This window comes from Indicator indicator, chromosome 20 (genome assembly GCF_027791375.1).
Source record: "Indicator indicator isolate 239-I01 chromosome 20, UM_Iind_1.1, whole genome shotgun sequence".
NCBI lineage: Eukaryota > Metazoa > Chordata > Aves > Piciformes > Indicatoridae > Indicator > Indicator indicator.
In genome coordinates, this window is record NC_072029.1 from 1138306 (window position 1) to 1163966 (window position 25661).

The 25661-nt window shown below is 55.0% G+C and overlaps 1 protein-coding gene across 1 annotated transcript; it reads right to left on the reverse strand.

The window, feature by feature from the left end:
* Positions 1–145: 145 nt before the first annotated feature.
* On the reverse strand, positions 146–24499 carry SCAP (SREBF chaperone). The gene is made up of 24 exons (XM_054390274.1): positions 24378–24499; positions 20975–21104; positions 19697–19854; positions 17656–17876; positions 16276–16381; positions 15020–15192; positions 14161–14287; positions 13469–13581; positions 12505–12599; positions 11204–11302; positions 10645–10863; positions 9175–9424; positions 8997–9129; positions 8126–8320; positions 7354–7555; positions 6998–7113; positions 6494–6864; positions 6300–6415; positions 5329–5414; positions 4793–4875; positions 3387–3553; positions 2649–2729; positions 1693–1899; positions 146–656 (listed from the first exon to the last, which is right to left on the reverse strand). The coding sequence occupies exons 1-24, from the start codon at positions 24497–24499 to the stop codon at positions 411–413; spliced, it is 3816 nt and encodes a 1271-aa protein (XP_054246249.1). The 3' UTR covers positions 146–410.
* Positions 24500–25661: the final 1162 nt, after the last annotated feature.

Genomic DNA, 25661 nt, shown 5'->3' on the forward strand with positions numbered 1-25661 from the left:
GGTGAGAGCAGGCTGGGCAGCTCATGCCCCGCTGTGCTGGGGGGTGAGAACGAACTGGAAGCTGCTGAGCCAGAGCTGGGCCAGGGGCAGCTGCAGCACCACTCACACCCTGCTGCCAGGATCCCAGCTCCGCAGACAGCTCCAAGCAGCCACTGCCATACAGACCCCAGCTCCCCCTGTCCCTTTGCTCCAGCCTGGGACCATCACACTGCTGTGACTGCACGGAGAAGGGGCAGAGGAGGAGGGCTTAGCCCTGCAGAGCATGGGGCCAGAATGGTCCCAGGAGGGGCATGGAGAGGGCGATGGAGCTGCTGTCTCCCTGCCCTCCACAGCAGGAGGGGCTCAGACCTCCCGCCCCACCTGCCTTCCTCCACCCAGGCTCCGAGGCCTGTCCCTCTTCCTCCCGCTCCTCAGTCCAGCTTCTCCAGCACGGAGGGCACGTAGACCAGACTGAGCTCGCTGCCGAAGTTGCAGACGATGGCAGCGTTCTCCAGCACCAGGATCTGCCGCGCCGGCTGCGCCTCGTTGCTCTTGCCCAGGTAGACAGTCTGCAGCAGGTCCCCATAGCCGATGTCCCAGAAGGAGACACAGCCCTGCCCCCCTGTCACCAGCAGGTTGTCAGAGATGACGCCCAGGCTGGCGCCGCAGCCCATCTCCTGTGTGGAACCAGCAAACAGTCAGAGTCAGGCCTGCAAGGGGGACAGGCAGGAGCCTGCCCATGCGGTGCCCAGCTGCCCAGGCCATGGATAGGACACAGCCAGTCAGGCACAGGGAAACAGAGTTACAGACAGACTGGTTTGGGTTGGAAGAGTTCTTTAAAGCTCATCCACTCCAAGCCCCTCCAGCCAGCAGGGACAGCTGCAACCAGAGCAGGTTGCTCAGAGCCCCAAACAACCTGAGCTGGGATGGTGCCAGGGATGGGGCAGCTCCCAGCTCTCTGGGCAGCCTGGGACAGGCTCTCACCACCCTCAGTATCAAACATTTCTTCCTTCTCTCCAGTCTGAATCTCTTTCTCTCACTTCAAACCATCAGCCCCTGTCCTGTCACAGCAGGCCCTGATCAAAAGTCTGCCCCCAGCTTTCTGATGGTCCCTTTGAAGCACTGAAGGCCACCAGAAAGTCTCCAGGCACCTTCTCTTCTCCAAGGCTGATCAAGCCCAACTCTCTCAGCCTGGCTTACAGCAGAGGGCTTCCAGCCCTGCCACCATTGCTGTGGCCTCCTCTGGCCCTGCTCCAACAGGTCCCTGTCTCCAGAGCTGCCCCAGCACTGCAAGGAGGGTCTCAGCATAGCACAGCACAGGGGTAGAATCCCCTCCCCTGCTGGAGATAAGCCCAGGCCAAGCTGGGGCTGGGCAGGCAGCGCTCGGTGCTGGCTCATCTCCAGCTTCTCACTCCCCAGCACCCCTAAGTCCTTCTCCTCAGGGCTGCTCTCCAGCCCTTCATCCCCAGCCTGGATTTGTGCTTGGGGTTGCCCTGATCCAGGTGCAGGACCTTAACCTCAGCCTTGAACCTCAGGAGGTTCACATGGTCCCAATTCACCAGCTAAGTCCAGCTCCCTCTGGATGGATCCCACCCCTCAGGCCTGTCACCTGCACCGCTCAGCTTGGTACCCTTGCTGAGGGTCACTCCAGCTCACTGATGAAGGTTAGATGCAGACCATTCACCTCTCCTGGGCTACTCCCTGGCCACCAACCTGCTGGATGGAATAGAGCTTGATCCCTGAGCTGCGGTCCCAGATGCTGATGACATCGTCCAGGCCGCTGCTGATGACACAGGAGGTGGTGCAGGTGAGGGAGGTGACGTCCCCTCGGTGGGCATACATGTGGCTGACCTTGCTGCCTGTCAGCACATCCCACAGGCAGATGGCTCCGTCCTGGCCGCCGCTCGCCAGCACCATCGTCTGTGAGGAGAGCCAAGGTCAGGAGCCAGCAGGGCCAGGTCCCCTCCCAGTACAGCAATGCCCTGCACGTGGGAAGCCACTGGGCACAGAGGGCAGTTCCACACAGAAGCACTTCCAGAGCTCCCAGGTCATAGAATCACAGAACTGTTTGGGTTGCAAAAGCCCTCCCAGCCCATCGACTGCAACCTTCAACCCAGCACCACCATGGCCCCAGGAGACATGGCCACAGGTTTCTGGAACACCTTCAGGGATTGGGACTCCACCACCTCCCTGGGCAGCCTGTGCCAATCCCTGAGATCAGAGGAAAGTGGGGTGGAAGCCTCCACTGCCAGCTTGGTGCCTTCCTATGCTTTGTACAGGAGACAGTTGGGCTCCAGGAGGTCAGACATTCCTGGGGCAAGGAACATTCCCAGGGTCAGTTCCAGCCCCTTGCTCCCAGAGCTGTGGTCAGAAGGCCCAACCCAGCAGCTTGAGTACAGCAGGGTCAGGGCTTTCCTGCTCCACAGTGTGGGCAGGGAGACAAAGCAGCTGCAGGGAAAGGGCTCCCAGCCAGCTGGCTGGGGCCAGCCTGCAGGGCTCAGGGGGTCAGACAGGGTAAGCACATGGTTACAGAGGGCCCTCTGAGTCCTCACAAGACAGCAGATCAACTCCTCCAGATGCAGAGCACAAGAGGGTCCCTCTAGCTGCCCCAGTGGCTCAGCAGCCCTGCAGCTAACTGCTGCCCCCAGCTCAGCCCCTGCTGCTCTCACCTGGTCCATGTAGACAGCTGTGATGGCTCCCGAGTGGCCCTGCAGCGTGAACAGGCAGCAGGAGTCCTCCAGTCGGAACACCTGCGGGGCAGGGGGGCAGAAGTGAGTGTCCATGGGGCAGCTGTGCTGCTGAGCAACACCTCCTGAGCTTCACAAGGGACAGGAGGGGAGGTAATGGCCACAGGTTGCCCCCAGGGAAGGTTTAGGTTGAACACCAGGAACAATTTCTTCTCCTTGAAGGTTGCCAAGGCCCAGGGCAGTGGTTCAGTCCCCATCCCTAAAGGGGTTTCAAAGCTGTGGAGATGTGGTGCTGGGGGCCATGGTTTAGTGGTGCCCTGGCAGTGGTGGGTTAGTGGTTGACTCCACAATGCTAAAGGCGTCTTCCAACCAAAATGATCCTGTGACTAGAACAGGGGATAACCCAGACCCTGCTGGTCATGAAGTCACCCAGCCCTGAGGCAAGAGGATCTCCAGCTGTTTAGTAAGACACCTCACATTGACCTCCATCCTTCTAACCCTTGGGAGCAGTCTCACCAGGGCAGAATACAACATGAGGAGCTCCAGCAATGGTCTCCAACCACCCCACTCCCAGCACTCACTCCCTCTGTGCTTTGCCCTCTTCCCACTTAGGAGACAGCCCCGGGTTCAGCAGAATCCAAGGGCTGGAGAAGCTTCCACACCCCCAAGCCCATGGGCAGCAGCGGCAGCAGCAGCAGCAGCTGGCGCAGGCTGCCTTACCCTCAGGGTGTGGTCCTGGCTGCCGGTGACCAGGCGGCCAGCCGCGGCCTTCAGCGCGGTGATCGGCTTCTGGTGGGCACAGGACACGGTGTGGGTGAGCTGGCAGCTGATCAGCTCACTGCTGCTGAACACAGGGGAGGAGGGGATGCTGCTGCGGCTCGGGGCTCCTGTGGAGAGACACCCAGCTGAGGCCTGGCTGCTGCAGCCACAGCCCCACACCCCCAGAGGTGCTGGGATGGGGATGTCTGCGTGATCAGCGTGCAGGGACTGGAACCTGGTGCTGCAACCCAGCACCAGCACCTCCACAGCCCTGAGCAGCTGCAGCTTCCACAATGAACAGTGGAGTGAAGGTCTTGGACAGGCTCACAGAACCATGGAATGGTTTGGGTGGGAAGGGGCCTTTGAAGCTCATCCAATCCAACCCCTTGCAGTCAACAGGGACATTCCCAACCAGAGCAGGTTGCTCACCCCAAGCAATGGTGCCAGGGATGGGGCAGCTCCCACCCCTCTGGGCAACGTGGGACAGGCTCTCACCACCCTCATAGTACAAAAATCTCTTCTATCTCTCCAGTCTGAATTTCTCTCTTCCAGTTCAAACCATCAGCCCTTGTCCTGTCACAACAGGCCCTGCTCAAAAGTCTGGCCCCAGCTTTTTGATGGTCCCCTTGAAGCACTGGAAGGCCACCAGAAGGTCTCCCTGGAGTCTCTTCTCCAGGCTGACCAAGCCCAACTCTCTCAGCCTGGCCTCACACCCTCATCCTCCATCCCAGCAAACCTCCCTGCTGCAGACTGGTGGCCCCTGAAGCCCACGAGATCGTTCCCCTCCTCAGAGGCTGGGCACAAGAGCCTGTATTCTACAGGGAAAAAGGCATCCCCCCTCCTGCAGAGCCTGCTCCAGCTCCCCATCTCTACATCCTACAGGCCCCAGGACATCCCTCCAGGAATGTAACCACTCTCCTGGAGTAATGGCAGAGTTTTTCTTTCCTGCTGGCCACTGCAGCACCAGAGGAGCACTGGAAGCCAGCTCCCAGCATGGACTGGTTCTGTGGCTGTGCTGAGGCCCTGAGCTGTATCGTGCCTGTATGGTGTATGTGGTGGGAACAGAGCTTGCTGAGGGAGAAAAGAAGTGAGGAGAGGAAAGAGGTTTGGGGCAGAGCTGACTCTGGGACCCATGTCCCAGCCTCCAGAGCTGTGTGCTGAAGACAACCAGCACTTGGGATGCTCTCCTTGCACAGGGAACTCCCAGAGCAGTCCTCAGCTCTGCTGAGGTTGGGTACCCTGCACCCTGTGTGATCTGGAGTGGGGCACTCTTAGGGACGTTCATGAAGAGGGTGTGAGGAGGAGTCAGTGAGAAGGGGAGAGAGGAAGAGGCAGAGGCTGGGGGAGCTGGGAGCAGCACAGCTCACCTCGGAACTGCAGGTGGTTCAGGGCCGTTTGTGTGTCCAGGGAGAAGAAATCCAAGGAGCCGTTCAGCCGCGCAGCCACGATCCTGAGGGAATCGGCATGGGGGGGTTGGAAGGGACCTCTGGAGATCATCCAGTCCAACCCCCCTGCCAGAGCAGGTCACACAGGAACATGTCCAGATGGGTCTTGAAAGTCTCCAGAAAAGGAGACTCCACAACCTCTCTGGGAAGCCTGCTCCAGAACTCTCACAGCCAAGTTTCTCCTCATGTTGAGGTGGAACTTCCTGGGTTCCAGTTTGTGTCCACTGCCCCCTGTCCCATCAGAGGACACCACTGAAAACAGCCTGGCTCCTTCTTCTTGGCACCCACCCCTCAGATATTTACAGACATTGATCAGATCCCCTCTCAGCCTTCTCTTCTCCAGGCTAAACAGCCCCAGGTCCCTCAGCCTTAGAACACAGCACCTCAGGAAGGTCTGGGCTGGGGTCCTGCCCTGCACTCCTCATTCTCCTGCCCTGCAGGAGCAGAGCCACAGGTACCTGTTGTTCAGGAAGACAAGGGCTGTGATGCCAGATTGACCTTCTTCATTACTGCTGCGCAGGGTCCCCTCGATTGCATCCCAGACCTGGAAGGAAAAGGGCTCAGTGCTGTCATCCTGACCAGAAGTTCCTCCCAGACCCAGCAGGTGGTGATCCAGAGAACAGCTGAGCTGTGCCACACATTCCCTGACCCCTCAGCTGTCTGCCTGAAGGAAGCTCCCACTAGGCACCAGTGATTCCAGTCATCAACATCCTTCTAACCACCTCCAAGTGAAGCAGCGAGTCCTCAAGTAGTCATAGAACCACAGAAAAGTTTGGGCTGGAAAGGACTTTGAAGACCTTCTAGTTCCAACCCCCCTGCAGTCAGCAGGGACAGCTGCAACTAGAGCAGGATGCTGAGAGCTCCAAACAACCTGACCCTGAACACTTCCAGGTTGGAAACTAAAAATTAAACTAATTCTGAAAGCTTCTCATTGGAGACTCAAATTTCTGATTCCTATTTACTTCAAAAGCTGCAGCATTCACATTAATTTTCCCTTATTTCATGGTTTTACTGGTGGCTTTCAGTGCTTCAAGAGGAGACCAGAAAGCTGGGGTCAGGCTTTTGAGCAGGGCCTGTTGTGACAGGACAAGGGCTGATGGTTTGAACTGAGAGAGGGAGATTCAGACTGAGCAGAAGGGAGGAATTTTTGTACCATGAGGGTGGTGAGAGCCTGTCCCAGGCTGCCCAGAGAGGTAGGAGCTGCCCCATCCCTGGCACCATTGCAGGTCAGGTTGTTTGGGGCTCTGAGCAATCTGCTCTGGTTGGGAATGTCCCTGCTGACTGCAAGGGGTTGGATGGGATGAGCTTTAAAGGTCCCTTCAACCCAAACCATTCCCTGATTCTATACTTAAGGACAGAGCAATCTCTAAACCGCTTCAGCCTGGCAGCTCCCCGCCTCGCCTGGGCTGCCCAAGGATCTCATCCTCACCTCCAGCTTCCCGTTACTCCGGCCAGCCACGATCAGGTTTCCCTGCAGGTCCAGGCTCCAGACAGAGCTCTCCAGGTCTCCTCCCCAGTTAGGAAGTGGTGAGGCTTTCTCACAGCCTGCCAGGGACTCGTCACCCAGGCTCCGTCTGCGGCCGCTGCAGGCCCCCTCCTCAGCCCCGCAGCCCCGGGGACTGCTGCTCCCCACACAGAAGCCAGCCTGGCTGTGCAGGGAGGGCAGCCCAGAGAAGCTCCTGCAGCTGGAGGTGCCATGCTCCTCATAGGCTTTGCCAACCAGGCTGCTGAAGTCATAGCCGCTCTCCTTCTGGCGAGCACCCACAGCCCGCAGCCGCGGCTCCGACTCAGCCACCTTCACCTGCTCCGAGAAGTTGGTGTCAATGAGAGAGGTGAGGTCTGGCTGGTCACAGAAAAGAGGAGGCTGGGGAGGGCTGAGCAGCCTCTTGAGCTGGTGGCTGCTCTCAAAGGTGTCATCCAATCCATTCTTCCCATCTGGGCTGTGGTCCCAGCTCTCCTGGTAGTCAAAGATGCCACTGCTGTCCCTTCGCAACCTAAAGCACAGGAACAAAGCTCAGTCCTCCTGCATCTGCCCCACAGAGGGCTGACTCTACATGGAGGGGTTTGCTCCAGCTGCTTCTGAGCGACCAGCCTGGAGCTCAGTGCCCTGGTGCAGACACCACTTACCTTGGCTTGGGGATAACAGTGAGGCAGTCACCAGTCTGGGCATCCCAGACACGGATCTGGCCCACCAGGCAGCAGCTGACAAGCAGCATCCCATCACTGGCCAGACACTCGATGTCCTGCGGAGGAAGAACAAGCATGGCTGAGGCCTCCAGGCTCTGACAATCACCTTCCATGTGGCCAAGGAACTACAGAGATCATAGAACTGTTTGGGTGGGAAAAGATCATCCAGTCCAACCCTCGACCCAACACCACCACGGCCATCAAACCCGAGTGCCATGGCCACAGGCTTCTTGAACACCTGCAGGGATGGAGATCGCACCACCTGCCTGGGCAGCCTGTTCCAGTGCCACACTTACCATGAGGTGTCCCCTGAGCACCAAGGGGACGATCTCAGTCTCGGGCGGGGAGTAGCCGTAGTCGTCACAGGGCAGGTCGCCCCTCCTCCGGCGGCTGGGGGCCAGCCCATTCTGCCCATAGTTCCTGGGGCACAGCACTCGGTACAGGCAGAAGAGCAGCAGCACCAGGATGATGCCTGAGGCCAGGCCCAGAGCAGCCACCCTGGTGGGACAAAGACGCATAAAGAAGGGAAGATAAAAGATCTCATTTCTGGCGAAGTGTCTGGAGAACAGGGCCACCTTTTCTCCAGGCTCAACACCCCCAGCTCCCTCAGCTGCTCCTCACCAGCCCTGTTCTCCAGCGAGAAGGTGGCTCATGGGTGGAGTTTGAAAGCTACTGTGAACACTGAACACATGGTGGTGGTTTAAAGTTCTCTGCTGAGAACAATTTCCAAACCGTAAGTGATGTGCAGAAAAATCGAGTGGTTTTTTTGTTTGTTTTTTCTCCAATGGAAAATGTCCATTTTAAGGAGATTTCCAGATTTTTCTGTAAGCTCATCACAACTAAGAGAGCAAGAAAGCAGTGGATGGGGACCAGGATCACACAACTTGTGTCCAACCTCAGCCTCTGCCAGCAGAGACCAATTCAATACTGGTGCTGAGCCAAAGCATCCCGAGCACTGTGGGACTTTGCTCTGAAGCTTCACAAAGACCTTCCGATCTCCCACCAGAAGAGCCCCCAGAACAAGCCCTGTCCCCAGGAGTTAAGGCATGGTCAGAAGGACTCCTTTACTTGTAGAGAGTGACATCCTGGTGGCCTTGCAGCTTGGCCTTGGCTGGGTCAGGCTGAGGCTCAGCATCCAGCTTCCCAGCGCTGGCAGACAGGAAGGGGTGGTAGCGGTTGGCCTCCTGGGGATGCCGCAGCTCCAAGGCCTCCTGTGGGTTCAGGTAGAGGGTGACTGGGATCGCTGGGAGAATGCTGATGTACCTGCAGGGAGGGAGAGGTGACAAGAGCTTAGGGGCAACAACCACAAAGAGACATTAAAGTCCTGAGAGGTGACCCAGCTGATCATCTAGAACACTGCAGCCAAGGGAGGCCCTCAGGCTGTACTCTCAGGCCAGCAGCTTTACTTGTTCTGACCTAAAGACCTCCTGGGAAATATTTCCCTCACAAGGTATTTCCCAGAATTTAGCCCTGAAATTTTTGGGAGAGGTTCAGAGCCAGCAGCAGAATGAACTGCTGATGAGATCAAATGGATCATGGGGATCAAAGTGAGGATATAATGATCAGGTCGAGTTTCCTGCATGCTGGAATCTTCTGGCCAGAAGATCTCACCAGGAAGTGTCTTTGGCTCAGGTGTCTCCATCCCCATCACTTACAGGTGACCACATACTGCTTTATGAAGCTCTGAACGTCACCTCCAGGGCAAAGGAAGACAACGAGCAAGAAACACCCCCAAAAGCAGAGAGAGAAACACAACCTTTACACTTGCACAAGCAGCCCTGGGGAGGTTGGTACCTCCACACCATGCAGGTCCCCTCCTAAAGACACATTTGGAGTAAGCCACATGGAACACAAATTATGCAACTCAGGAGGATGAAGGACAGCCTGGGGTCAGCTGCAGGACTCTCAGTGCCTGTAGCAGTGACACCAGCACACTTGCCTTTTGGCCAGAGTGATGTTGTAGTAGCTGAAGAGGGATGGCCAGTGTCTGAAGGAAAGCTTCCTCCAGATCTCCTCATCCTCTGCCCCCCAGGTAACCTCTGCTTCAGCTCCAAGCTCTGCCTGCCCATTCCCTTTGCCCTCCTGAGCCCAGGTGTGCTGGTTTGGCTCCAGCCTGCTCAGGGACTCCAGCCCCGACTTCTGCTCCTGCTGCTGCGTCTGGTTTTCTGACAGCTGCATGGAGTCCGATGGGAAGACTGAGAGGTCAATCTTGGGGTCTCCAGCAGGCAGGACCCCTCCAGGAACAGGCATTGGGGGCAGACCTGCGTCCCCCAGGGGGCTCTGCTCGGTGACCTGGGAGGTGAGGTAGGTGCGGAGACCAGCAGGATCCGTGTACACCAGGATGCCAATCCAGATCACCGTCCCGGCCTGCCAGAGACCAGTCTGGTTAGCACCTGCCCTTCCAAGCTTGGCAGGTGTTATCAGCACCCTCCCACCCACCCCACACTCCCTTATGTTCTTTCTGCAGGCAGACATTTGACCTCTAAGAGCACTGGGAGAGGTTGCACAGCAGGCACAAGACCTGAATTCCCTGAGCTGATGGTAAGAAGCTGACATATCCCACGGCAGAGACAAGAATCCCAGCTGGGATCTGTCTGCCACCTTCAGCAGGGCTGAAGGGTTCTGGTTCATGGAATCACAGGATAGTTTTGGTTGAAGAGAGCTTAAAGCTCATGGAGTCCAACCATTATCCCAGCACTGGCAAGTCATCACAAGGCCACGTCCCTCAGCACCAGACTGCATCTCATGTAGTCTGCCAGACCTGCAGCAGCAGCCACAGCTCAGGCTGACTGATGTTAAATGAAGTCCAGCTGCTGGCAGGGACTGACTGGGCTGAGGTTTGGAGAGCAGAGGAACACCAGCACCAGTGCAGGGCTTGGGGGAAGCAGCTCTATAAAGGAACTGGAAGTGCTGGTGGACAAGAAGTTGCCCATGAGCCAGCAATGGGCCCTTGTGGCCAGGAAGGCTGACGGTCCTCTGGGGCATATGAAGAAGAGTGTGGGCAGCAGGTTGAGGGAGGTTCTTCTCACCCTATGCTGAGGCCACAGCTGGAATACTGGGTCCAGTTCTGGGCTCCCCAGTTCAAGAGAGACAAAGAATTATTGAAGAGAGTCCAGAGGAGGCTGGGAAGCTGCTGAGGGTCCTGGAGCAGCTCTGTGAGGAGCAAAGGCTGAGAGCCCTGGGGCTGAAAGCCTGAAGGAGAGCAGCCCCAGAGGGGAGCTGAGCAATGCTCAGCAAGAGCTAAAGGGAACATGGGGGGCAAGAGGCTGGGGCCAGACTCTTGTCAGTGGTGCCCAGGGACAGGACAAGGGGCAGAGGGCACAAACTGGAACCCAGGAGGTTCCATCTGAGCAGGAGGAGAAAGTTCTTTGGTGTGAGGGTGCTGGAGGCCTGTCCCAGGCTGCCCAGAGAGGTTCTGAAGTCTCCCCCTCCACAGAGATTCCAAACCCCCCCTGGGCATTGTGCTCCCGGGCAAGCTGCTGTGGGTGCCCTGCTTTAGCAGGGCTTGGACTGGGTGAGCTCCAGAGGCCCTCCCAACACCCCCAGGCTGGGATGCTGGAGCAGGTAGCAACACCAGGTGACCATACCATGATGAGCCTCTGGGCCAGCCGGGTCCTGGCGAAGAAGTAGATGACCCTGAGCCTCTTGGGCAGGCGCAGGTTCCTGAAGGAGGAGGGCTGGAGGGTGATGGTGTGGGGGGTGGCAGGCCGCAGGGCCGGCTGCCGCTCGTAGCGCTGGGGGCGGCCGCTGGGCTTCAGTGGCGGCAGGCAGGCCTCTGCCGGCAGCCGCCGGTTCAGATCCGCCAGCTGTCGAGGGAAGGAAGCTGTCAGAGCCCTGTGAGGAGCTTCCCCCAGACACAGGACAAGAACCCCAGGCACACACCCCACCTTCACCCTCAGGCCACCCCCAGCTGCTCTCCAGCACAGACTCTCTTCTTCATCCAGCCATGATCAGGCTGCTTGCAGCACATGCACCCCAGATCTCCATGGTTTAGATGCCTGGGGGTGTCCTGTTCAATCAGCTCTCCCATCCCCACCCCCTGGGGCTGTAACCAAGCACAGCAGTTTAACAGCTTGGTCTTTCTTTCCACAGCAGCAGAGGAGGAAAAGCCCAGGCAAAGCCTTGGTGTCCTTGGTCCTTCCCTACCTCCATACGGCGAATGTCAATGGACAGCACGGTGGTGAAGAAAAACATCTGGAGGAAGAAGTCAGACACCAGCCCAACCACAGCAAAGAGGCAGAACTCCTGCAGGCAGGACACAGGGGTTAGCTGGGAAAGGCTTTGACTTCAGAAGAAGGGAACCTTGGCAAACGCTAAAGGTTGGACCCTGGGCAACCTGTTCCAGTGCCCCCCCACCCTCACTCTGAAGAATTTCTTCCTAATCTTGAGTCTCAATCTGCCCTCTTCCAGCTCCAGTCCACTGCCTCTTATCCTATCACTCCCAGCCCTTGTAGGAAGTCCCTCCCCAGCTCTGCTTCAGCCCACTTCAGGTACTGGAAGGCCTCTATAAGGTCTGCTGGAGCCTTCCTCCAGGCTCAGCAGCCCCAACTCTCTCAGCCTGTCCTTGTAGGAGAGGTGTTCCAGCCCTCTGATCATCTTCAGGGCCTTCCATGGACCCTTTTCAACAGCTCCATGTCCTTCTTGTGTTGGGAGCACCAGGGCTGGATGCAGCACTGCAGGTGAGGTCTCATCAGAGCAGAGCAGAGGGACAGAATCACCTCTCCTGACCTGCTGGCCATGCAGCTCTTGCTGCAGCCCAGGATGCAGTTGGCCCTCTGGACTGCAGCACAAACGCCTCCCTCTTGCTGCTCCCTGGAGCTGCCAGCCCCTGAGCTCCCCTGGCAGCAGAAGAGAAGGTCCCTGTTGGATCTCCCAACCTAGCTCTCCTCCTGCCAGGTTCCTTGGACTCTGCCAGGCATGTACTGCACCTTATCTGTGCAGTGTCCTTCGCTCTCAGGGACAATGATAAGAGGCAGGGGCCAGCCTCCAGCACAGCTGCCATCAGGCTTTAACAGACAGCATCCCTGTGAGGCTCTTCCTCCGAGGACAGACGCAAGGAAAGCACAGGTGGCAGAACATTACAGGCCACAAACTGGAACCCAGGAGGTTCCAGCTCAACAGGAGGAGAAACTTCTTTGGTGTGAGGGTGCTGGAGGCCTGTCCCAGGCTGCCCAGAGAGGTTGTGGAGTCTCCTTGTGTGGAGAGATTCCAACCCCCCCTGGCCATTGTGCTCCTGGGCAAGCTGCTGTGGGTGCCCTGCTTTAGCAGGGGTTGGACTGGCTGAGCTCCAGAGGTCCCTTCCAATTCCCACCATGCTGGGACTCTGATGCTCCTCATGTTTCTCATTGCTAGAGATCTCCAGAGGTCCCTTCCTTAACTGACTCAGTGCACTCAGCCAGAATGTTCCCTACTGCACTCCTGCCTGCAGACTGCTCAACCACACTCACCTGGATGGCTGGGACAAGGGTGAAGTACCCAATCAAGATGATCCCAAGCTCTGTTGCCATGTTCTTCATGATGGACCAGCTCTCATTGCTCAAGCCTGGAGGGAGAACAGGCAGAGCCAGGTGAAAGGAGGCTGTTCAGCAGAGGACAAGCATAGCAAAGAGGAACTGGATTTCCCTGCTTTAGAACTGGGCATCTGGATACAACAGACCCAAAAAGGCACTTTCAGGCTGCAATCCATCTGATCTCTTTTGAACACCTAAGTCCAAGGACTGGACAACCTCCCAGTGTCTTTATTAGTGGGATTGTCACTAACTGCAAAGGGAGCTCAGGAGGACTCTCTCAGCTCACAACACTGTCAGGAGGGTGCTGCACAGGGAAAGACAGAGCTTGGGAAGCCTGGAAGACCATTGAGGATTTGATCCAGGACACAAACCACTGTTGTTTTTAGAAGCAGGTAGGTTTTTCTAGACACCACTCCAGAATCTCTCTTCCCTGATATTTAGAAACATCTTTTAAGTCCTCAAACTCCATTTATCCATGGTTTGAGCACACTCAAATCCTTATGCAGGACCAGAGTGTATTAAGAATTTATCACAGACTCAGCAGAACTTCATCTGACCTGTGGCTGTAGGTCAGATGAAGTTCTCATACTCATGACATGAGAGGACAAGGTGCTAAATATCCACACCAGGACATAGATGGTGCTGAACATCCACACCAGGGACAGAGGCCTCTCTTATTAACCCTTTTTGGAACTTGTTTAGCCAAGACTTGAGTCAATGACATTAAGAAGCAGTGCCCACAACTGCAGGTTGTATTACATCTTGGAAGACTAATACAATACAACTCACATCCACTGCACAGAGAGTTCTTTCCTTCACAGAACTAAGATCATTCCCCACTTCCCAGCCCTGGGGCTATCCTAATCTCTCTCTTGAAGGTTTTCCAGAGGAGGTACAGTACCTTGGGCAATGCGAAGCTTCACCTCCAGGTCCACAGGTGTAGAGACAACAGACTTCGTGAGAACCAACACATTCTCCAGGCCAATCACTACCACCAGGTATGGGAAGATCTCTCTGGAGGAAGGAGAACCAGAGTGGAGAATGAGATCTGTGCCCACAAAAACAAGGGAAGAAGCTGAGGAGCAAACACACAGAGTCGAGGTGAGGAAAGCACCCAGTGCAGGCAGCCAAATCCCTCCTCACACAACATCACTGCACGGTGAGGAAAGGCTCTGGGTTTCAACAGGACAGGTTTGCAAAGCTGCATCATCTTCTGGATGGTTTGGCTTGGAAGAATTTTACAGTTCTCATCTAGTTCCAACCCCACTGCCATGGACAGGGACACCGTCCACTAGCCCAGGTTGCCCAAGGCCTCACCCACCCTGTTCTTGAAGACCTCTAGGGAGGGGGCATCTTCCTGGGCAACCTGTTCCAGTGTCTCACCACCCTCACTGTAAAGAATTTCTTCCTGATCTCCAGTTTAAATCTCCCCTCTTAAAGATGAAGCATCTAAGACCTTCGTGATCCCAAGGGTCTTTTTTAATCTGAATGTTTCTGTGGTTCTGTGATCTTAAAGACAAAGCATTTAAGAGCTGGTTTGGAACGATTTCCCCAGCACCTGGCCCTCTCTGGAGGCAGAGGTGGGAAGCATACCCTCCATTAAGGGTGGGTGTCAGGCCAAAGAGTGTGCAGAGCCCGACGGACATGAGCAGGGAGCTGAGCACCGTCACGACCGCCGCCAGCGCCAGGCCCCACTTGGACTTCACCATGTCGATCTTCCCTGGGGAACAGGACACAAAGCCTTGGTCAGCCAGCAGGGGAACACAGCACAGCAAGAAAAAGCAGGAAGAAGGCATCCTCATCCTGGCTGCTTCCATCCAGTTCCATACATTGCAACTCTAAAGTTCAGTCTCAGTGTTTGAAAGGCAGCTCCCAGACCCTCCCAGTACGTAACAAGAGTGGGACAGAGGACAACGTGTGGCTTGGAGCTCAGACTAGTGCCAGAGCAGCACTGCTAGGGCATGAAAAGAGGAACTTAAATATGGCGCCTAAGGTCTAACCCACCAGGTCAGAAGTGGGGCTGGTCAGGGCTAAACCCACCAGCTCAGAGGTGGGGCTGGTCAGGGCTAAACCCACCAGCTCAGAACATGTATTTGATCTGACAACGAATTAGTCCCTCTGAAGTGGGCAAAATGTGATTATTATGGGATTCAAAGCTGCCCCTGGCAGAAAACACCTCAGAGGAGATCACAAGGAGGAACGCTACACTGGCTATGAGGGATAAATCAGCAGGAATCAGAGAAACAGGGCTCTCCAGATGACAGGTGAGGGTCAAATTCCATCACCACCACCCTTCCTGCTGACACAGGAGGTGTCAGTGCTGCCAGACAGGAGCCTCTCTTCTCTGGAGCTGGGGAATGGCCACCACCACACTGATCCCTCACAGATATGTGCAAAGGAGGCTTATCACAGCTCACTCTTCCCCTCAAGGCTCTCCACCCCACAAACCTACGTGTGGAGAAGTAGATGTAAGCGAAGAGGATGATGTAGGTGGTGACCAGGGGTATGAGCTCAGCAATGCCAATCTCCTCCTTGAAGTGGACGTGGACGATGCTCTCCTCCCGCAGCGTGCAGTTGGGGCTGGGGTGCAGCAGCTTGAGGCGAGAGCGCAGGCTGCTGAGGAAGCTGGGGTGGGAAGCAAGCAGGAGGATGTCAGCTACACTCTGCCCAGCAAGCAGCACACGCTTCTGAGGAGGAACTCAGAGGGCATAGGATCAAGAAGGAAGATTCATAGACTCACACCCTTAGGAGGTTCCCTCCAGGCCTGACTGCTAAGTCTGGGCCTCTTGTGGCCCACACTACACTTGCCACAGCTGTGCTGGGGCAACCTCACAGCCATGGACTTCTAGCAGGAGTTAAACACCATGGAATCACAGAATGCTTTGGGTTGGAAGAGGCCTTGAAGCTCATCAAGTCCAACCAGCACTGCCAGGGCACCACTAACCCATAGCCCTCAGCACCACAGCTCCACAGCTTTGAAACCCCTCCAGGGATGGGAACGTCACCACTGCCCTGGGCAGCTTGGGCCAGGCCTGGACAACCCTCAGGGGAAGAAATTGTTCCTCATGTCCAACCTGAACCTCCCCTGGGGCAACTTGAGGCCACTTCCTCTCATCCTGTCACTTGTTCCTTGGGAGCCCAACCCCCACCTGGCTCCAGCCTCCTTTCAGGGAGTTGCAGAGAGCCAGAAGGTCTCCCCTCAGCCTCCTTTTTGCCAGGCAGATGCTACAGGACAGTCCTTGAGGCTGAAGGGCTCTTGCAGGAGCAGCAGCAGAGCAAGTCCCAGTGCCTGTGCTGCCCACTCTGTCCTAGACATCCCGTGGGGAATCCTGAGTGGTGTTCACTCTCTAGAACCACTCAATCCAAGTGGCTTTGCCAGCACTGCTGTAGGGCTTTCACAGCTGGTACCAGCTGAATCAGTGCTTACTGGAAAGGAAACTGCTCTGTGCCCCAGGAACTGGGTCAGCACAGGACCTACCAGGCCTTGGCTGCAGCACTGGCAGCTCTGTGCAGATGAAGCCATCACCTGAGGAGCCCCCATGGACAGCTTTGGGTGTTATGTACCTTTGTGAAGAGCAACTGACAAGTTGGGAGTATTTTATTTCCCCAAAACACAGCAAGTGTTCTCCCCAGACAGCACCCTGTTGTCCTACAACACCTTCAGAAGATCCTAAAGCACTGTAAAGCAGCAGAGCTAAAGCTTCTTACCTGGCATCGTAGTGCTGGAGCCCCAGTGTGACAGTGTAGGACACCACTCTCCTCCTGTTGTAGAGGTTCACCCCACTGTACTTCCCAGGGAGCCCAAACAACAGATCTGCAACCACACAGCGTGAGCAAAACATCAGGATAACAACCAAAGAGACAGGGAAGATGGGACACAGGAGGTGTTCTCTGTGAAGAAAGCTGAAGGAGAACTATGGTCTTACAGGAAGCACCTTCACAGTGCTCTGGGGAGACCTTGTGTGGATGAATACCTGATGGTGGGGAAGAAGGATCATAGATGGTTCGTGTTGGAAGGCACCTTCAAGATCATCCAGTTCCAAGCCCCCTGCTATGGGCAGGGACACCTCCCACTAGCCCAGGTTGCCTGGCCTTGAACACCTCCTGGGAGAGAGCATTCACAGCCTCCCTGGGCAACCTGTCCAGTGTCTCCCCACCCTCACTGTCAAGAATTTCCTCCCCATCTCCAGTCTCAGTCTCCCCCTCTTCCAGCTCCAATCCATTCCCCCTCATTCTATCACTACAAACCCTTGTAAAAAGTCTCTCCTGAGCTTTCTTGCAGGCACTCTTCAGGTACTGGAAGGCTGCTCTAAGGTCTCCCTGGAGCCCTCTCTTCTCAGTGACAGCACAAGGGGCAATGGGCACAAATTAAACCATGAGAAATTCCCCTTAACCACTGCTGTCTGTGGGGATGTTGTCCTCATCTTCTTCCTGACTGGGTGGCCTGTAGCAGGCAAGGTCTGCTCTCTAATCCTAATTAGTTCTCACAGAATCCCACAATCCCAGCATGGTGGGGTTGGAAGGGACCTCTGGAGATCATCCAGACCATCCATCCACAGCAGCTTGCCCAAGGTCACAATGGCCAGCTGAGCCACTGTGCCCATTGCCCTGTCCCTGGGCACCACTGACAAGAGTCTGGCCCCAGCCTCTTGCCCTTTAGCTGTTGCTGAGCATTGCTCAGCTCCCCTCTGGGGCTGCTCTTCTGCAGGCTCTCAGCCTCAGGGCTCTCAGCCTTTGCTCCTCACAGAGCTGCTCCAGGCCCCTCAGCAGCTTCCCAGCCTCCACTGCACTCCCTCCAGTAGTTCCCTGTCTCTCTTGAACTGGGGAGCCCAGAACTGGACCCAGTTCTCCAGCTGTGGCCTCCCTAGGGCAGAGCAGAGTAGGAGGAGGAGAACCTCTGGATGCTCAAAAAATAACCTTTAAAAGCAACTCCCTTTAGGGCTACAAAACCTCTTTTCTCACTTGTCATGTTGGAAGCTTCTTGACACCTACAAAGCTCCTTCAAAACCAAAGGGTACCACATTTCCTCTGCCCTGGTGGGACCATGGAACAATCCCAGACGTGGTCCAAAAGCCCTCAGTGTGTCACCTTTGAGAGTGGCTGATGTCTGCAGAGTCTTTGGCTCGTGCTGGTGGATGGTTCTGATGATGTCTGGGTCGGCGGTGAAGCGCTCCCGGTCGTTCTGCCAGAAGTTGCCTGGAGACAGCAGCAGACAGCCGTGCTCTGGCAGCAGGTCCCGCAGCTTCTTCAGGCCAGGCAGGAGATCTGTTACCTGGAGGCAAACCTCCTCCAAGCTTTTCACACCAGAACTGAAAGGCAAAGGTCACAGACACTGCTGGGATGTGGCAGCTCTCCCCTGTCTTCCACCCAGGACCTGCACCACCACGCTAGGGCTCTTCATAACTGAGGATCAAGAGCCTCAGGCCACAGGTCAGGACCTCACTGCAGGAGGGTGAAAGCTCCAGAACTCCATTCTCATTTCTCTGCACACTCTCTGGCAACTCAGTTTTCACTCTTCATTCATCCTAGGTGCCACAGTTCCACATTTGAGATACCTCCAGTCTACACAGAAACTGTCTCCCCAGAATTCTCCTTCAAAGCCCTTAAACTCCTCCAAAAAATTCTTCCCACATGCAAGGAGATGTCCTACAGAAATCTTTATTGGCCCTCCTGAGGTGGATTATTTAAGGTGTGCAGAGTTCTCTAAAAAAACCACAGAATCACGGAATTGTTTTGGTTGGAAGAGACAATCCAGTCCACCATGGCCATCAAACCACAGCCCCAAGTGCCATGTCCCAAGGTTTCTTGAACACCTCCAGGGATGGTGACTCCACCACTTCCCTGGGCAGCCTCTTCCAATGCCTGACCACTCTTGAGTCCGAAAGAATCACTGTTTCCATACTAAGAACATCAGCTGCACTGAGCTTGGATACTGCCCAAAGCAACTGCCAGCGAGGAACAGCAGCATCCTTCCCTTTGAGAGAATCATGGAATGGTTTGGGTTAGAAAGGACCTTAAAGATCATCTAGTTCCAACTCAGGGACACCTTCAACTGGATCAGGTTGCTCAAAGCCCCATCCAACCTGACCTTGCATTCTGAACCTACAGAACTTATCTCAGAGTCAGAGCCAGTCACCAGAAGAGAGCCCTCAGCCCAAGGCTGAGGCCCAAGTGCCCAAGTCTCTTTCTTTTGGTGCTTTTCTAAGTTTCATTTTGCTTCCATGTTCATCAAGGGCAACTCCAAGGGAAGCTAACGAGGAGACAAGACATGTCCTTGGAACAAGCTGGGTCTAGCTGGTACTTGGTGCCCCTGCACAGATTACTAACTAGTTACACACGTGGTAAAGGGGGAGGTGAGCTGGAAGCACAGACTGAACGGCAGTGCCAAGGCTGTGTGAGCTGCTAGAAAAAGCTTCACATCTCACAGCAGGACCAAGCCTGGGATTGTCCTCCTGGGCTGGGCACTTGAATCCTGGGGTCAGTTTTGGGTCCCTCACTCCAAGAAGGACATTGAGGAGCTGGAGCAGGTCCAGAGAAGGGCAATGGAGCTGGGGAAGGGTCTGGAGAACAGGGCTGGGGAGGAGCAGCTGAGGGAGATGGGGGTGTTCAGGCTGGAGAAAAGGAGGCTGAGGGGAGACCTTCTGGCTCCCTGCAATACCCCAAAAGGAGACTGCAGCCAGTTGGGGGTTGGTCTCTTCTCCCAAGAACAAGTGTCAGGACCAGAGGAAAACACCCTCAAAGTGGAACAGACTGCCCAAGCAGGTGTTGAGTCCACATCCCTGGAAGGGTTTAAAAGTGTCAGAGATGTGGTGCTGAGGGCCATGGTTTAGCACCAGCCTTGGTAGAGTTAGAGTGGTTGACCTGGATGATCTGGAAGGTCTTTTCCAACCAAAATGACTCTGTGACAGCCACTCCCCAGAGGACAGGCAAGTTCTCAGCACAGAGGCTAAACCACTCCACATGCAGCACAGATGTGAGGTCACTCAGTAGCACCGACCTCCCATTTTCCTTTCAGGTTGGGAATGTCCCCAGTTGGAAGCTGAGAACCAGATTTAGGAGGCAGTGATTCAGAAGATGAGTGTGAGCAAGAGGGGGTCAGTGAGCACAGCTCCTGCTGGAGAGCTGTTACCTGTCTCTCAGGGCATGGTTCCTAATCTCTTCCACCAGCTGGAAGACACGGGAGAGGGGGGAGCGAAATACATCCACAGCAAGGAAGTTCTTCTGCCATGGGGACACAGTAGCTTTCACCAGGATCTGCTGGATGTAGGCCACAGGAGCACCAACATACTGTGGGGAAAACCAGAGGGAGAATGAAAACATAGTGAGAGGAAAGCTGCTCAGCACAACCAGGGCAGGGCTTGGCAATCTTTCATCAAGGGCCTTGCCAGGCTTTGTTTCCCTTTCCCAAGCTGGAGGTGAGGTGAGACATGAGAGTGCTACCTAGGGAGAACAAGAAGAGTCTGTGTCTAAGAGACAAAACACCACTGACCATTTTGGAATCAGTCTACTCTGCTTGGGAGGCAGAGGCTCCCAGCTCCTGCTGAATCTGTGGGTGTAAGGAAAGGCAGGAGCAGGGAGTCACAGAATGGTAGGGGTTGGAAAAGACCTCTTGGAGATCACTGAGTCCAACCTCCTGCCAGGGCAGGGTCACCGAGAGAAGGTCACACAGGAGCATGTCCAGGTGGGTTGGGAATGTCTCCGGAGATGGAGACTCCACCACCTCTCTGGGCAGCCTGCCCCAGGGCTCCAGCACCCTTCAATTAAAGAAATTCCTCCTCATGTTCAGATGGAACTTCTCATGCCCAAGCTTGTGCCTGTTCCCCCTTGTCCTGTCCCTGGGCACCACAGAACAAAGCCTGGTGGCATCCTGCTGACAGCCACCCTTGAAGTATTGATCAGCATTGAGGAGATCCCCCTCAGGCTGCTCTCCTCCAGGCTAAACAGCCTCAATTCTCTCAGCCTTTCCTCATCACAGAGAGGTTCCAGTCCCCTCAGCATCTCTGCAGCCCTTTGCTGTCCCCTCTCCAGCAAGTCCCTGCCCTTCTTGAATTTGGGAGTCCAGAAGTGGACTGAGGACTCCAGATGTGGCCTCACCAGTAGTAGAGGGGGAGGAGAACCTCCCTCAACCTGCTGGCCACACTCTTCTTGATGGACCCCAGGAGACCATTGTCCTTGGCCATGAGGGCACCCTGCTGGCTCATGGCCATCCTGCTGTCCACCAGCTCTCCCAGGTCCTTCTCTGCAGAGCTGCTCTCCAGAGATCAGCCCCCAGCCTGTACTGATCTGTGGAGTTGTTCTGCCCCAAGTGCAGGACCCTACACTTGCCCTTGTTGAACTTCATGAGGCTCCTCTCTGTCCAGCTCTCCACCCTGTCCTCCATCTCCTCTTCCCCCAGCAGAGGACTTACCCAGTCGGGACGCTCGCCGAGGTCCCCTTGCTGCAGGCCTGTGTCTGGAGAGGGTGGGGTGTAATCCTTCACTGGGGTGCTGTACTCCACAGGTCCTGTTCCAGGCAGTGGCAGCTTCAGCAGGGGATAACTGGGGTTAAGAGATAAGCAAGACAGGTTGTGCTATGGGGTTAACAAGGCTTTTAGACAGAAGAGCTCAAAACAAAGGAATGGGCATGAAAAACTAGGCCCTGCCAGCCAAACCCAACCTCTGCAGGACAGGAGGAGCTGGTTGGTGATTCCCCAGCACAAGAGATAACTGGGCTGTCTCCACGGGGAAATGGTAACCAGGATCCTGGGAGAAGAAGGAGGGATGTTTTCTTGGAGGACCTCACCAAATTACTCTCCTCAGAGTCAGCAGTGTTGAAAACACCAAGCACAGCCATATCTCAACTATCCTCTCCTAGGAGGACAGGCTGAAGGAGCTGGGGGTGTTCAGCCTGGAGAAGAGAAGGCTCCAGGGAGACCTCAGAGCAGCCTTCCAGTACCTGAAGGAGGCTACAGGAAGGCTGCAGAGGAACTGTTTCAAAGGCCTGCAGTGACAGGACAAGGGGCAAGGAGAGCAGAGCAGATTTAGATTGGATGTTAGGAACAAGTTCTGCACTATGAGGGTGGTGGAACGTTGGAAGAGGTTGCCCAGGGAAGTAGCTGAGATATTCAAGGTGAGGCTGGATAGGGCTCTGGGCAACCTGATCTAGTAGAGGATGTCCCTGCTGACTGCAGGGGGGTTGGACTGGATGACCTTGACAGGTCCCTTCCTACCCAAACCATTCCATGATTCTGTGACTGTGTTCAGCTGGCTGCCTCCCTGACCCAAACCCCAGCCTCATCACCGCATTTCCCCCCTTAAGACTGGAACTGTTGCCAAGATCTGCAGTGGACCTCAAAGGGCTTTTAACAGCAGCAACAAAACACCAACACAGCTATGAACTATCTTCTTTCTTTGCTACTATAGGCTTTGCTCTCTGCAGCTGCCTGAAAGGAGGCTGGACTCGGGTGGAGGTTGGTGCAGAGGAAATGGCCTCTGGTTGTGCCAGGGGAGGTTTAGGCTGGACATGAGGAACAAAGAAGGCTCCATCTGAACAGGAGGTGAACACCAGCATGGGCAGGATAAAATAAGCAGGGAAGAAAAGCTGGATCTGAAGCAGGTGAGAGGAAAGCTCAGAAAGAAGTTTTGGGGTTGAGAAGGGCCTGTTTTAGACGCTCTACCTGACAGTGAACCCTGAGAGCCTCCTGCAAATTCACAATTGCTGGAATTGCAGAATTCAAGCAAGAGAAGTGCAGTTTAGTTACCAAGCACGAGGTAAGTTCAAGCAAAAATGTTCATCCAGCTACTTTACATATTTTCAAGACAGCTTAGAGGGCCAAGATGGAGAAGTGCCAGGTCAGCCCGAGGCAGTTGGCAACACCACAGAACTACAAACCCTGCAATGGCATATTCTTCCTCCTCCTCAGAATCAAAGCTGAGATCTCCAGCACCCCGGAATAGTCTCTGCTGGTGAATATGAAGGGAAGCAGAGAGCTGCCAAGTCTTAGGTAAGAGGGGAGGTGATGATATCTTGCCTTAAAATAGCTACCACCTCCATTTTGCACACTGGGGGAGAAGCTTTTAGCCCATTTCCAGCCTAAACTGTCCCAGAGATAGCAGAGCCTGAGATCCCATCCCAAGTGAGAGAGCTGGAATTTGATTAAAGGAGCCTTGCCAGAGGGGAGAGAAGAGTTTGGCAGCAGCAGTGCCCTGGTCAGCCTTGCTAAGTACATAAACAAGGTTGGGCTCGATGATCTTAGAGGTCTGTTCCAACCTCAACAATGCTGTCAGATCTGCTTCTGAGCAAATGATGTTTGCTTTGCCCTGACCCTGCAAAAGCTGCACAGAGAAAGTGAAGATTCCCCTTGCTCTGTGCTGCCAGATGCCTCTTCCTGCAAAGCAGAAGAGAAACCTCATTGCACAGAGCTTCCTTCTAGTTTCATCAGGTGGTGCCACAGGAGACTCTGCTCTCTGTGGATGTGGAAGATGGAGAGGCTGAGAGCAACTCAGCTCCTCTGGTTATCACACCAGATAGTACAAGCCTGCAAGATACTGAAATGTTGTTTTAGGACATCCATGGCTCTGCTTCCAGCCAGTCCTGCAGTTCTTCAGTAGCAGAACCTGGTGCTGCAGTCAAGTAATGACCATCAGGAAAGGCTCACCCTCTGGAATGCTCCTAACCCTGTTTCACAGAGCCAGCTGCTGGATTTTAAATTCTTCAACTCAAAACCCTTCTTCAGGACCACAGGACCTCAGATGTAACCCAAAGAGCAGAGTTATGGGTGTCACCTGAGCAGGAACTACTTCTGTCTCAGACAGGCTTAAGGGCCACCTCACTAGGGACAAACAAAGCCCAGGCTCAGGTAAGTGTCCCTGCAAAGAACAGGAGGAGATCCATGTAAGTGAGATGATGAAAATCAATGTCACCTACAAAGTCTTGGCAGCAGTGAGGCCTGGGGTCAGTTTTGGGTCACTCACTCCAAGAAGGACAATTGAGGGGCTGGAGCAAGTCTAGAGAAGGGCAATGAAGCTGGGGAAGGGTCTGGAGAACAGGGCTGGTGAGGAGCAGCTGAGGGTCCTGGGGGTGTTGAGCCTGGAGGCTGAGGGGAAACCTTCTGGCTCTCTGCAACTCCCTGAAAGACAGTTGGGAGCCAGGTGGGGGCTGGTTTCTTCTCCCAAGGAACAAGTGACAGAAGAAGAGAAAAAGGCCTCAAGTTGCCATCCTTTCCTTTTGTCCCCCCAAAAAAAAAAAAAAAAAAAAAAAAAAAAAAAAAAAAAAAAAAAAAAAAAAAAATCACAAAGGTCTATCAATGATGGAGTGGAACATCTTCCTCACAAGGAGAGCCCGAGGGAGCTGAGGGCTCTTTAGCTTGGAGAGAAGGAGCCTGAGAGGTGACCTCATTCATGTTGATAAAGATGTGCAGGGTGAATGCCCAGAGGCTGGAGCCAGGCTCTGCTGGGTGATGCCCAAGGACAGCACAAGGGGCAGGAGTGGAAGCTGAGGCAGAGGAAGTGCCATGGAAACAGGAGGTAATTTTTTTCACTGTGAGGGTGCTGGAGCAGGCTGCCCAGGGGTGCTGTGGAATCTTACTCTCTGGAGATACTCAAAACTTGCCTGGATGAGCTCCTGTGTGCCCTGCTCTAGATGCTCCTGCTCTGGCAGGGGGCTTGGACTGGGTGACCTTTGGAGGCCCCTTCCAGCCTCTAATGTTCTCTGTTAGGTCAAAAAAAGAAAAAGCTTCTGGGAGATGCCAGGAGAGAGGGAAAGCTGAAGACACTCCTGGTGTTGCCAGCAGCCCCATGGAGAGCAGCAGCCCAAGGGGCTGTGTGACTCACCAGCAGGCCAGGATGCAGAGGGCAGTGAAGAGGATGATGGGGATGGGGTAGGAGGCACAGCGCAGGCCGTGGCTGTAGAAGGCTCGCGACGTCCTCTCGCGCAGCTTCTCAGTCAGGGTCATCCTCAACCGGCATCACCTGGTGGCCATCCCGGGACAGGTCAGGGCCTTGGGCAACTCCAGCATCTGCAACCCTTCAGCAAAGGCACTGTGTCCAGCTAGGAGGGGGACAGGGAGTGAGGTGGTGAGAAAAAGGAACAAATTAATGCTACCAGTTTGGTTTACAAAGACCTCCAGCACTGGACCTCCTCAGGAGGAACAGACGTTGGACACCAGAGAGACAACAGCCAGGCTGGACCCATGGGTGAGGCCAAAGGGATGAGGTGCAACGAGGCCAAGGGCTGGGTCCTGCCCCTGGGTCACACCAACCCCAGCAAGCCTCCAGGCTGGGAACAGGGGAAAAGGCCTGGGGGAGTTGGTGAGAGCAGCTGAAATGAGGCAGCAGTGCCCAGGTGGGCAAGAAGGGCACCAGCAGCCTGGCCTGGAGCAGCAGTGGTGTGGCCAGCAGCAGCAGGGCAGGGATTGTCCCCCTGTGCTGGGCACTGCTGAGGCCACACCTTGAACCCTGGGGTCACTTTTGGGCTTCTCACTCCAAGAGGGACTCTAACTCCCTGAAAGCTTGGAGAGGCACACAAGGACCATGTTGGGTCCATTCCTGCTTTCCCAAGCTCAGTTTTAATTGCTACACAAAGCCCAGAGGAGAGGTTAAGGCTATAAATGATAAATTATAGCAAAGCACAAACCAAACTTCTAGGAAAGGTGGAGCAGAAGGAAGCTGCTCTGGATGCCGGGCAGACTTGTTTTGTATAGGTCCCAGCTAGGACTTCTCCAAGAGGATCATGTTTTTATCTGAGAGGAAATAAACACTTTTTTCCTGGCCTCTCCAGAACAAGACTCAAAGCAGATGGAATAAAGTCATTTTGTCCACAGGAAAACACCACTAATGGCTGAGCTGGAGAATTCAATACAAGGCCTGACCCCAGGCAAAGGCTTCAAAACAAGTTGGCCACAACATTCTGAACAGCTCCTCTTCACCTCCTGAACACAACACCAGAGGAGAAGGTCTGGTGGGGTCACACAGGCAAGAAATCTACTGATTTACAGCTGTCTGCCTTAGGAATTCAGAGAATCACAGAATGGGTTGGCCGGGAAGGGACCTCCAAGACCATCCAGTTCCAAGCCCCTGCCATGGGCAGGAACACCTTCCACTAGCTCAGGTTGCTTA